The sequence below is a fragment of the Sorex araneus genome, chromosome 2 (genome assembly GCF_027595985.1).
Source record: "Sorex araneus isolate mSorAra2 chromosome 2, mSorAra2.pri, whole genome shotgun sequence".
In the NCBI taxonomy this organism is placed as follows: domain Eukaryota; kingdom Metazoa; phylum Chordata; class Mammalia; order Eulipotyphla; family Soricidae; genus Sorex; species Sorex araneus.
In genome coordinates this window covers 26001665-26014957 of record NC_073303.1, presented here as the reverse complement: position 1 = coordinate 26014957, position 13293 = coordinate 26001665, and the positions used below count along the sequence as shown (strand labels likewise).

General features: G+C 60.4%; 1 protein-coding gene across 2 annotated transcripts in view; it reads left to right on the top strand.

Moving 5' to 3' along the window:
* Positions 1–12858: 12858 nt before the first annotated feature.
* The window catches only part of SCUBE3 (signal peptide, CUB domain and EGF like domain containing 3), a 41848-nt gene continuing 41413 nt past the window's right edge, over positions 12859–13293 (top strand). For both annotated transcript variants that reach the window (XM_055126898.1, XM_055126897.1), the window contains exon 1: positions 12859–12983. In XM_055126898.1, coding sequence (XP_054982873.1) covers positions 12899–12983 — 85 coding nt within the window. In that variant the 5' untranslated portion in view covers positions 12859–12898. The remainder of the gene's footprint in view (positions 12984–13293) is intronic.

Here is a 13293-nt window from a genome sequence, read left to right as displayed (position 1 = left end):
GTGGCTGCTCCTATCCCCACCCTGGGCTCCCGGGCCCAGCACGACATCCTGGCCACCTCCTGGCTTCCTCGGCTAATTCTAACTCTTTATTGCCGGGATGGGGAGAGACCAGGACAAAGAGGCTGGGGGCTGAAGCAGGCCTCCTGGCTCTGAGCACTTGCTTGCAGGCGCCTCCAGAAGTCCAGCTCAATGTCCACAGATACCCCCCTACCCCAGGTTAAGGCTGCCACTGGCCCAGGGACCCGTGGGCCAGCAGGAAGCACACCCCCAGCAAACCCACCTCATCTTGTCCTCTGAAGTCAGCTGGGACCTGGAGCCAGAGCCGCCGCCCGCAGACCCTCAGCTCAACCCTGAGCGGGCCCATCCCCCTCCTCTGCCCTCCCTCCCCCTCCCTGCTACCTTTCTCCCTCCTGTCCACTTCCTTTGTGATTTCCTGTCCACTTCTTGTGACCACTTCTCCTCGCAGCCTCCAGCTCGTTTCTGGTCATCATGATGCAATCAAATCAATAAACCTGAAGAAATCGTGCAGGGCCCAAAAAGCCCAACATTGATAAAGCCGGTGCGTGATGGGAGCCACCCAGCCAACCTTGCTTTTCATCACACGGTTCCCCAGGGCCATGCGACCTTGTCAGCCCCTTAGCGTGGGTGGCTCGAGGCTGCCTGGGCTTTGGATCGCCCTCCCCACCCCCTTAAACACTCTGGTCAAGCCCCACGATGAATCCCGTCCGCCCACGTTGCGGCTTACCTCCTTTCGGCCACCTGGAGAAACCCTCACTCTCCGAGATCACCCCACTCCCAGTCTATGTAAGTCCTCAAGATCCTCTCGAAACCCTCTCCTCCTCCGAGTCATCTTCCAGCTGGAATTAATCTGTCTCCCTTTATGTCCTCATTAGGACTGTGTGTTGACACCTCCCGTATTTGGGCATTTCCCATGTTCTGCCTCCTACTCTAATTATTTTGATGCAAATTTCCCTCTCCTGCCTAATTACAGACCTGACTAGGGAAAAAAAAAAATGCAAGGCATCTTTCTCAAATCCCCATATCCTGTAAGTTCCTGGCACAGAGGGTGTGAACAAAGGAGGATCAAACTCGTGACGAACTAGTCTCCGGCTCGGCCAAGGGCTGGAGCACATGTTTTGCATGCGGGTGCTGTGGGTTCAAGACCCACACTGCTTGGTTCTGACCAGAACTACTGCAGGGATGGCCCCTGAGCCCTGCGCTGTGTGCCCCCATCCCTCACCCCCTGCAAAGCGAGTTTATAGTTTATAAAGAGACACACAATTAAGCTCCACTGATGTGGGCATATCACATCTATTCATTTGTGCGTTTGAAGCTCCAGGCTCAAGCTCTGGTTCCGGAGTGTCCCCAGGGCTGAAGGATGGTATGTTAGACAGCGGCACCTACTGGTGATGAGTGGCATTACAGCTGAGGTCCACCAAAGAGAAGCCACAGAATTCAGGACTCTTGACAAGAGACACATCAGGACTGGACCAGGGAGTGGAAGCACCCGATGATAGCAGAAGAGGACGAGAATCAAGGAGAGGAACCACGCGGACTTTGTCTGCTTTAGTGAACTGTGCTCTCCTGCGGACTGGGCTTTGCAGGACCAGAGCAGGACCCGGAGGCGTCCCAGGCTGGCTCTGCTGAGCCAGTTTCACACACACACCTCAACATTCAGGACAGAGGAGATGGGCTGGACAGCTAGTACTTCGGGTCAGAGGCTGGCCTGGCATGCGGCCAACCCAGTTTGATCCCTGATACCCAATAGGGTCCCCAAGATCCTGCCAGGGATGAGCTCTGAGCACAGAGCCAGGAGTAAGTCCCCCCCCAAAAAAGCAATAAGCAATAACAACAAGGACAGAGAAGGAGATATTTATACAGAGCCTCTTACCCCAAAAGGAGAACTCTCTCTCTCTCTGTGTCTATATATATTCTTTCTTTTCTTTTCTTTTCTTTTCTTTTCTTTTCTTTTCTTTTCTTTTTTTTTAGGATCTAGGTACTCTGCATAAGCACCCAGCTAAAACATTCTGAGCCCTGCCCTGTTGCAGATTTTGGACTTCCCAAAACGAATCTCAGGGGTGAAGCACATTATTATCATTACAGGAGGATTGGACTCAATCCATGGCATCGCATGGTCCCATACTACCAGGGAGTAGCCCCTGAGCACTGCCAATAATAAAATAATAATAATAAACAATAAATAAATAACTGGGATTCCCCCCACCTTTGGGAATTCTCTTGGGAAATGTACTAGAAGCTAGAGGAACTGAGTTCTTCATCACAGTTCACACCTACCTGGAGCTTTGACCCCACACTCAGCCTCTCTTTAATCCAGGGCACCCGCCTAGAGAGCTAGTACTGCCGGGGGAGAGGTCCTGGGCGGCCTCAAAGGCACAAGGTCCCGAGTTCGACCCCTGGCACCACCCGCAATCCCCAGCACCTCTGAGTGTGGTCCCCTGTTACGAAAAAGAAAAAAGCATCTCATGGAGAGAGAGGCCCCTTCTCTCCCTTCCCCAGGGGGCGTGGGGGCACCTACCAGGAACCTGAAGGACAGCCCCGGGAAACAGCAGGAGGGGCCAAGAGGGCGACAAGTTAGGAAGCTCATTACACATCTCCCCACAGGCCCCGGGATCACTCCAGACAGTGCTCGGAGATCAAGTTGGCGCCAGGGATCAAACCCACGTCGGCCACGGCAAGGCCAGCGCCCTGCCCGCCGTCCTACCTCTCCGGCCGGCCCCTCGCCTACAATGCGAATTGGCCAAGACCGATTCCCGTCTCCCTCTTTCACAGGAAAAGGTGCATCGGGGACCCCCAGACCCCTCAGGTTTAGCGCAAAGAAACGGTGCTCTCACCAGGAGGGGTGGGGAAGGGGAGCGGTTAGTGAAAAAGATCCAGAGGTGGGGAAGGGGAGATGGTGGCGGTTTGGCCGAGGGGTCTGCCCCACCCCCAGGTCCAGCAGCTGCCCTGGGGCCTCCCCCACCCCCCCACCCCCTGGACTTCTGATCCTGCTTTTTCTCTCCCACCTTTGACTCTTTTATCCAGTCTGTCACCCGCCCCACCAGGCGCACGGCGGAGTCAGAGCTCTGGCTGGGAATGTCCCCCCTCACGTCTTTATCTCCCAGAATGCAGAGTCTGGCTGTCTGCTCGCAGCGGGCCTGCGTCTCTGTGGGCTCTCCAGCCTGGGGCCTCCGCGCTCCTGCTACCTGTCCTTTCTGGCTCGTTCTCTGCTGGGGGTGGGGCAGGAGACAAAGCCGTGGGGTGGTGGGGGTGGGGGGCAGCCTTCCCTCTCCTGCAGGGTTTCTTCCACCTTCCATTCACTCTTTCCGCACAAGGATAGGCCAGGCCTGTGCTTGGAGGGGGGGGGTGGTCCGGGGCAGGGTGGTGGGAGTGTGTGTGTGGGGGGGGGCACGCGTGGGGCTCCTGCACACTCGGCTTTGAGAGACTCACAGCTGAGAACAGACGGTCACAGAGTGGCAGGGCCGGGCTTGCTGCCTGCCGCCGCAGCAGGAAAACTCAGGAACAAGGTCCCGTTCACGACCCTGAAGGCAGCCCTGACGTTGGGTTGCGGGGGGGGGGGGGGGGGGGGGGCCGGGAATGAGGGGCGTGCCAGGCCGTGGTGTGCCTTGGCGGCGAGAAGGGTGAGGTCACAGGAGAAGTGTGAGAACTCTAGTTCAGAGGCTGGAGCGATAGAACAGAGCCCAAAGGCACCAGCCTGGCGTGGGACGGATTCCCTGGTCGGACCCCCAGCACCGCACGGGTCCCCTGAGGATCTCAGGGTGCAGCCCGGGAGGGCCCTGAGCACCTCTGGGTGACAGGGGGGAGGGGATGTCTGGGAGACAGAGTTGAGAAGGGTTCCAGGCTGGCACCGGGAGACTTACAGAGCACTGGGGAGTCAGATGTTACCTTTGCTGCCAAAAACATAGGGGAAGGGGGGGCTGGAGCAATAGCACAGCCAGTAGGGCGTTTGCCTTGCACGCGGCCGACCCGGGTTCGATTCCCAGCATCCCATATGGTCCCCTGAGCACCACCGGGGGTGGTTCCTGAGTGCAGAGCCAGGAGTAATCCCTGTGCATTGCCAGGTATGACCCAAAAAGAAAAAAAAAAAACATAGGAAGGGGGCCGGAGATACCACAGCAAGGAAGTCACCGGCCTTGCATGCAATCGGACCCGGGTTCAATTCCCAGAACTGCGTATGGTCCCCCGAGCACCTCCAGGAGTGATCCCTGATCACAGAGCCAGGGGTACATCCTGAGCACTCCAAAGGTGTGGCACAAAGACAAACAAAAATTTAAAAAGATCCGGAGGGTCCAGTCTGAAGGCAGTGGCTATTGGGAGGGGGCGGGGGTGGCTGAGAGCAGAGAGATGGACATGAGGAAAGTTCTAGAAGTTTCGCCCTCAAGTTCTGGTGACCTGTCATGTGGAGGAGGAGTCCTTACAGATTCTAGGCGACCCAGGGGCTGGAGAGTTAGTACAGCGGGGGGGGGGGGTGAGGGGGCAGGGTGTTCGCCTGGTCAACCCCTGTTCCCTCCCAGGTCCCCCACATGGTCCCCTGAGCATCGCCGGAAGTGATTTCCTGAGCACAGAGTTAGAAGTGGGCCTTGAGCACTGCCAGGGGGTGGCCCCCAACCCCAAAACAGCAATTAAAGAGATAAAAATCCAGCGGGAGCCACTGAGTGGGGGAGGGGCCGGGCACGCTAAGGCCAAGGACACAGGGAAAGGCCGGGACAGGCCTGGAGACTCAGCCGGAGCCCGGCGGCCCGCCCGGGAAGGAAGGGTCAGGGCGCAAACACAGAGCTGGGAGACCCCCCTGGGTGGGGGACCGGGTAAGGAGGGCAGCATGGCTGTGGCAGGTGGAAGCACGGCGCCCCTTAGAGGGCAACCTGCCCACCCACGTGCGTTTCCCCAGAACCTCAGTCGCGCCGGGACCCTTCAAGACACAGAGCCTTGTTCTCTGCACCCTCACTCCCCGCCGTCGCCGTGGCAGATCTCAGGGGGGCCACGGGGCGTGGCGGAGAGACGCACAAGCCCACCCGCACTGCTTCAGAAGCATGAAGGGACTCAGCCCTGTGGAGGGGAGAAACGCACTCCGAGGTCTCTGACCCTGCAGAATAGGTACAGGAAGACCGACAGGCAGTCCGGGTGCAGGTGGGCGGAATTTGCCAGAACCCTCCAAGGACGAGGCCTGAGCTAGGTTACGCTAAGGCTTGAGAAAGCCAAGCAGAGGTGGCCACCTCCTCCTAGAAGCCCCTCGTGCTTGAAGGAGTGGATGCTGTGTGGCTGCCGGAGACCCCCGTGTGTCTCTGGGGGAAGGCGCTGACACACACGAGAGGTGGGTGGGGGGCAGAGGGTCACTGACAGAACCCGAGGCGACGCTCCCTTGCCCGTCCTCAGGGGTCAGAGGACGGCCCGCCTGGGAGTGGGGGGGCTGGAGGGAGCCCGGAGGGAGGCGAGGTTGGCAGAGGGGGAGAGCGCGTCTGCAGGAGCAGCTGTGTGGCCAGGGTGTGGGCCTGGAGCTCTGCCTGGTCTGCGGAGGGTTCTGGAAGGCTGCGCGGTCCCGGTGCCACTTGGCAGGGTGCGGCCTCGCTTCCTGCACGAAGGCAGGTGGGGAGACACAGGTGGCAAAGTGACTCTGGCAGCACTCGCGGGCAGGGCGGGGAGGCGGGGGCACCTTGCAGCGGGGGCCGCGGAGCCGGGACAGGAGCAGCTGCTCGCACCAGCGCCTGCCCGCCGGGCCCCTTTGCAAAGGCCAGACGGAGGGTCTTGGGGAAAGTGGCCCCCACCACCCTGGGCCAGGGCAGGCTTTGAGGGAGCCCGAATCCCAGACGCCCCACGCCTGGCAAGGGCCAGTCAGGGTCAGCCTGTTCCTGGCCCAGTGCAGACCTTCCTTCCCTCCTTCCTCCTTCCCTCCTTCCCTCCTTCCTTCCTTCCTCCTTCCCTCCTTCCCTCCTTCCTCCTTCTCTCCTTCCTTCCTTCCCTCCCTCCTTCCTTCCTTCCTCTTTCCTCCTTCCTCCTTCCCTCCTTCCTTCTTCCTTCCCTCCCTCCTTCCTCCTTCCTTCCCTCCTTCCTCCTTCCCTCCTTCCTCCTTCCCTCCTTCCTTCCTTCCCTCCTTCCTCCTTCCCTCCTTCCTCCCTTCCTTCCTTCCCCTCCTTCCTCCTTCCCTCCTTCCTCTTTTCCTCCTTCCTCCCTTCCATCCTTCCTTCCTTCTTTCCTTTCTTCCTTCCCTCCCTCCCTCCTTCCTTCCTTCCTTCCTTCTTCCCTCCTTCCTCCTTCCTTCATCCCTTCCTTCCTCCTTCCTTCCTTCCTCCTCTCTCTCTCCCTCCTTGCTTCCTTCCTCCCTCCTTCTTTCTTTTCTTTCTTCCTCCCATCCCTCCTCTTTCTTTCCTTCCTTCCTTCCTTCCTTCCTCCTTCCTTCCTTCCTCCCAGTCTCCCTCCTTCCTTCCTTCTTTTCTTCCTTCCTCCTGTCCTTCCTCCTTTCTTTCTTTCTTCCTTCCTTCCTGTCTCCTTCATTACTTCTGTCCTTCCTTTCTCCTCCCTCCCTCTTTCCTTCCTTCTTTTCTTTCTTCCTCCCATCCTTCCTCTTTCTTTCCTTCCTCCTTCCTTCTTCCTTCCTTCCTCCCAGTCTCCCTCCTTCCTTCCTTCTTTCCTTCCTTCTTCCCATCCTTCCCTCCTTCCTTCCTTCCTTCCTTCCTTCCTTTCTCCTTCCTTCCTTCTGTCTTCCTTTCTCCTCCCTCCCTCCTTCCTTCCTTCTTTCCTTTCTTCTTCCCTTCCTTCCTTCCTTCCTTCCTTCCTTCCTTCCTCTTCCTTCCTTCCTTCCTTCCTTCCTTCCTCCCTTCCTTCCCTCCTTCATTCCTTTTCCTTCCACTCTTCCTTTTTCTTTTAAATCACGAGATACATAGTTTTAAATCACGAGATACAAAATCATTCATGATTGGGTTTCCAACACACCAGTGTACATTTCCCACCACCAATGTCCCCAGTTTCCCTCCCACCCCTCCACCCTCTGCCACCCCTTTTCTTCTCCCTCCCTCTCTCTCTCTCCCTCTCTCCTTCTCCCTCTCCCTTTCCTTCTCTCCCTCCCTCTCCCTCCCTTTCTCTCCCTCCCCCTTCTCTCTCTCTCTCTCTCTCTCTCTCTCTCTCTCTCTCTCTCTCTCTCTCTCTCTCTCTCTCTCTCTCTCTCTCTCTCTTTCCTCTCCTTATCTCTCCCCCCTCCTTCTGGGCATTATGGTTTGCAACACTGTTACTGGATGTTCCCTTACTCCTCATGTATATTCCCTTACTCCTTACTCAGTTCTTGTCCTGAGTGGTCATTTCCACCATCTGGTCCCGTCCCTATCCTACCCACACTCCCCAACCCCCTTGTGGCATCTTCCTGCCATGGACCAGTGCTCCTGGCCCTTGTTTCTCCTGCTCCTGTCCTTGGCTATTACTCTCATAATATGTTTTTCACATGCCACAATTGGCGCTTTCTTTAGTAGTTATTCTGACTTTTCCTTTCCTTTCCCTGCACCCGCCAATCACTGTTTTGTGTCTGTGTCACAGTCTTGTCCACCTGTGTCTTCCTGTTGGCATCATCAAGTCTCAGCTCAGTGGGTTGGAGCAATAGCACGGGGGGTCAGGAGCCTGCATGCAGCCAACCCGTGTCGGTCGCTGGCATCCCAAACGGTCCCCTGAGCACTGGCAGGAGTGATCCCTGAGCACAAAGGCAAGAAATGATCCCTGAGTGTCTCCAGATCTGGCTCAAACCCCCACCACACCTGCAAAAAATAAATCAATTCAAAACCCTCCTCTTCCAGGAAGACCTCCCAGAACACTGGCTTTTGTTTCCTCTGACTAGCCGGGGACCCTTGGATAGTTCCTTGGTGTGGATTCAGGCTCTGGTTTCATAGGTGCTGCCCTTGGCTTCCTGATGAGACTTCTGGGTTTTGCCCGCTGGGTCTGGAACCGCACACTGCTGTGAGCGTGGTTTATATTTTGGTCTCCTTCACGCACCGCAGACAGCCTGCGACCTCCTGCCCAGTCTGTCACAGAGTATCATACCGGGCACGACGGACGACCGCCCGAATCAGCAGGAAGAGATGCAGTGAGGACTAGAGGGCAGTTGAGAGTACCTGCCAGGAGCACTAAGCCGGGAGTCCGCACACGGGAGCCACAGGCCCTTCCGGATGTGCCTGGGCTGCAGAGGCAAGACCTGTGACTTCTCAGTCACCTCACCTTCTTAGGAGCTGAGGTGCCACACACACAGCCGGCCCGGGTTCGATCCCCAGCACCCCATGGGTCCCCCGAGCTCCGCCAGGAGGGATGGGTCCATCCGTGACCCAGGGGCAGGCGTGATCCCCGAGCATGGGGCTCCGAGCTGGGCTCTGTGGAGCCTGGAGGGAGCAGGGAAGCAGCAGGGGGCCCCCTGCAGCAGCCTGGGGGTCACCGTGCCGGTGACCGCCCTCCCACACTGCCCCCTGCGCTGGCCTGAAGGCGGGAATGATTCAGGGCTCTGCCCCAGCTGGCAGGTGAGTCTCCCTCTGTCTCGGCCCGCCGCCCAGCGCCGTGCAGGAATGCGTGGCATTTCTGGAAGAGCCTCCACCGCCGGCACGTGTGACAGACAGGAGCCTGGGGCCCCCCCTCACCCCTGCCATCGGCAGATGCGCCAACACTGCCCCTTCCCCATCGCCCCTGGACCAGCTGGGAGCACTTCAGTCCTTCCGAGAGGGATGCCAATGACAGCAGCTGCCCCCTAGTGTGGCCCTGGGGCTCCCACCCATCCTCTCACTCACCGAACACCCCAACCCCACCCCGGGAGCATTTTTATTCCACTGTCACACAAGAAAGGCCAAACTCTCCGTGTGACATCTCCAAGCAGCATTTGTTGTTGTTCTGTTTTCCGCTGGGGGGCCACGCCCGGCAATGCTCAGGGCTTCCTGGCGGGGCTCAGGGAAGCATCTGGGGTGCCGGGGATCAAACCCAGCTGCGTACAAGGCAAGCGCCCTCCCGCTATACTATCACCCTGCACCCCCCACCTCAAGCAGTTTGAAACACAGGTTGACGCAACTCTCCAATCTGGCCAATAGGACCTGAGTGTAGGCCTGTACACCTTTGGGGTCTGAGGAGCAAACCCATTTTCCAGATGAAAACATAAAAGCTCAGAGAGCACAGTAACTCAGAGAGAGTAGAAAAATGTGTCGGGAATGGCAGGTGTTGAGCCCAAAGGTCCGTGATTCCTACCTGGACATACTCCCTGGGGCAGCTGGACTGCCTGGGGGCGGGGGGGGTTAGTTCACTGGACTGGCACGGCAGCTGGGGAAACCAAGGCACAGAGAAAGGAGGGCCAGTGATGAGGAGTGCTGGAACCGGGGCAGCGTATCCCTAAGCAGAACCAGAGCCCAGATCTACCGAGGATGGCTCCGAGCCCAGCGCTCTCCTTGACGCTGGCGTCTGGAAGGAGTTTGAATGAAAGAAGCGTCCGTGTCTCCTTGAAGGCGAGCAAAGCCCTTGCACCATGGGCAGCCTGCAAGGCACCCGGGCATCGTGCCCCTCTGCTTCATGGGGGCGGGGGGGGGCCCTGGCACAGGATACAGCCTCGCTGCGTCCTCGCGTCTCCCGTGGGACCATCCATCTGCCAGGGCCTGCAGAGGGGAGAGGTGTGCCCGGCACCCCCGTCCCCAGCTCCCTGGGAGATGAACCCTGCTTCTGCCTCTGCAGAGTTCTCCTTCGGGCTGGGGTGCAGGTGGATGGGGGGAGCAGGGCGCACAGATGTGGACGGGAAGGTCACCTGGATCTAGAGGACACCAGAGGGGAGCGAGCTGGCAAGATGGGTGGGGAGGGGGAGAAAGAAGAAAAATGGGCGTCAAAGGTGCCGAGTCTCCCAGAGGTTTAGGGGCTGAGGGGAGGCACCCCTCCCGGCCTCCATCACCCCCCCCACCCCTCCCGGCCTCCATCACCCCCCCACCCCTCCCGGCCTCCATCACCCCCCCCCACACACACACACACACAGTCGCAGCTTAGGAAACGTCCACACAGAGGAACGGGAAATCCCACAGAACTGGGGTAGAGGACTAAGCTCACTTCTCACCAGCCCCCCGAGAATGCTCCACTTCCAGCTCTACAGGAGCCAGAGCAGCGGGGCAGGGGAAGGGGGGGAAGCTCCCAACTCTTTCCCTGTGCCCCGAGGAGGACAGGCACCTCCAGGAAACCTCTTTCTTCTCTTTTTTTTGAAACCACTCTCCGTTTGGGGCAGAGAGGATGACAAGTCAGCGCTTGCCCTGCAGCCGGCACGGAGCAGCGGCAGCGGGAGAAGCCACTCCAGGGAGGGGTTTGCCGTGGAATGGAGGAGGGACGGAGTCCTAGAGAGACGACGGGGCTGCAAGGGACCTCGGAGATCACCGGGCCTGACCGTTGGGTGGCCTCCACGCCATTTCCCAGCTCAGGCAAGCAGGGGTCCTTAAGGCGCCCCCTCCCCCAGGGCTTGCTACAGGCTGACCCACCCCCTGGCTTCCTCGATGAGGCCCAGAGCTAATTCTCTGTCCCGGGAGAGAACAGGGCTGAGGAGCGCACACCGGGCTGTGTACCCACCTCCCCATTTTCCTCTCAATTCCGAGAGGGTTGGCGCCTTCCTCCGGAGGCTTGGCAAGACCCCAGTAATGATCACCCGTGACCCCGGCGGCTGGGAATGACCCGTGCCAAGAGTTTAAGAACGGAGTTATGGGAAACAGTGATATAGTACAGCGGGGAGGGCGTTTGCCTTGCACGCAGCCAATCCAGGTTTGATCCCGGGCATCCTGTTTGGTCCCTGAGAACCGCCAGGAGGAAGTCCTGAGTGCAGAGCCAGGAGTAAGCCCTGAGCATCGCCGGGTGTGACCCAAAAGGAAAAGAAAAGAAGAGAAAAAGAGCAGAGTTACGGGCTGGCTCAGGGAGAGCGCGGTTGGTAACGCAGAGTAAGACACAAGGTCCCAGAGTGGACCCCCAACAGCAGGCCACACGCTGACACCATCCCCACGGCACTGCACTTGGGACCCCCGGTTTCACATCAGAGTGAGCCCCCTCTTGCCTGCCACCCCTCCCACACACTCATCTCAACAACGAGACTGGCAGCGACAAAGGGAATGAGGGCAAATAAATAAAGCATGATGCGTGGAGACCCCGAGTTCTCTTTCCTTCCCAGGATCTGGTCTTGTGCCCCCCTGCACCTGGCTGTGAAGCCTCTTCTCCGGAGCAAACTAGCTGACTCTGCCTGAGGCCCATCAGCTGATTGGTCATCCAGGGATGGCCTCGCCATCTCTCCAGGGGGCTCCGGGCTCCCTCCTTCCGCAGGTGGGAAACAGAAGCGCTGAATCAGGACCGGCCATCCAGAGGCAGTGGGGGGCTGGGGAGGGGCAGGGGGAGGAGGGGGGTGGCCTTCAAAATCACAAACCCAAAGGCTGAAGGTTAGTTTTAAAGGACTGTGCCGTCCACTTCTCATCTTTGGCCTCTGCCACACCCGGGCTTGGGTCTATGGCTCAGCTGTGCCCTGGACCGGAGAGGAGGAGAGAGGAATCTGGGCAGGGTGGCGCAGTGCGCTGGCTTCATGGTCCTCTCTGCCCAGGAGCGGGCAGTTGGAGTGGCCAGCAGGCTTCCTTCTGGGCCCTCCATCAAAGGGGTGTCAAGAAGTGTCTCAGGAACTGTCCTGTGCCGTGTGGCATAGAATTGGCACAGAGAACATTACTGGGAGCACTTGCAGGAGCCGCTCTCTCTGTGGCTGTGTCCCGGGTGCCAGGGTGTGTGTGTGATTGTGTATGTGTGTGTGTGTGTGTGTGTGTGTGTGTGTGTGTGTGTGTGAGCTGCGGGTCAGAACTCCGTGCCAGTGAGTTCCCCATCGCCCCAGCACCCCCAGACACCCTGGCTCCCTCTTTGTCTCCTCTTGGAGGTGTGCGTGCAAAACCTTGCGTCGCGCGTCCCGGCCGGCGTGCGAGCCCGGGGGGCGCACCCTCGATCCCCCACTCTTCCCGCGGGGCCACGATGAGCCGGAGCCTGGTGCTGTTTGGTCTGGAGCCGAGCGGGGGCTTGCATTGATCCATTGATTGTGCGCGGTCTGCGCCTGACCTCCCTGCTCCCGGGGAAGCCGTCTCCATGGAGACCGGGCCGGCTCCCCCAGCTCGGGATTGTAAATTCCTGCAGGCAGCGGGCGGCCCGGCAGCCTGGGGAGGGGGCGCCGCGCCCGGGCGCGCAGGGGGAGCGGCCGCCGCGCCGAGGCCCCATTTGAAAGGAAAAAAGGGCACGAAAAAGGAGGTGGTGAAGGAGGAGGGGGAGGAGGGGGGGAGAAGGAGGAGGAGGAGGAGGAGGAGGAGGAGGAGGAGGAGGAGGAGGAGGAGGAGGAGGAGGAGGAGGAGGAGGAGGAGGAGGAGGAGGAGGAGGAGGAGGAGGAGGAGGAGGAGGAGGAGGAGGAGGAGGAGGAAGAAAACGAGAAAGAGCGAGGAGAGGAGGAGAAAGAGGAGGAGGAGAAAGGCGAAGAAAAAGAGCCGGAGCCTGAGAGAAAGCAGGAGAGGAAGAAAGAGAGGCAGAAAGGGCGTGTTTCTGGGGCTGCGTTTCCCCTCCCCTTTCTCAGGTCCCCGGCCGAGGCTCCGCGCGCTCTCGGGCTGCAGCTCTCTCGGGGCGAAGCTGGGCAGCGGGTGCGATTATTCGGAGCCCAGCCCGGCGCCCCCCAGCCTCGCCGCGCCCCGCGCCCCGCGCCCCGCTCGCCGCCCGGCGGCCCGCCAGCAGCCGGCAGCGCCCGGAGCCTCCGGCCGAGGGCGCCGCGCCCCGCGCCCGCCCGGCCCCGGCGGGGCGCCCGGTCCCCTCCCCCGCCGGCACGCGGGGACCCGGCCCGCTTCCGCCGGCCCCAGGCGGCGGGGCCCGGCCCCGGCTGCCCCCGGCCCCGGTGTGAGCCGCGACCATGGGCTCGGGGCGCGTGCCCGGGCTCTGCCTGCTCGTCCTGCTGGTCCACGCCCGCGCCGCGCAGCACGGCAAAGCCGCGCAAGGTAAGCGGAGAGGGGCGCGGGGCTGCGGGGCTGCGGGGCGCGGGGCTGCGGGGCGCGGGCGCGGGGACGCGGCTGCCCGGGCCGGGGCAGGTGCGGGGCAGCGCGCGGCTGTCACGGCCGGCGGGGAGCTGGGCTGGGGGGCGAGTGTGTGTGTCTGCGTGTGTGTGTGTGTGTGTGTGTGTGTTGGGGGGGGTTGCGTGGTGCGCCCCACGCGCATCAAGGTTGGAGGCGCCGGGCCGGGCCGGGTGAGGGTATTTATGGGGGCGGGCACGGGGGTCCTGGGCCGGAGGGACCGCCGCGCACCTCCCAG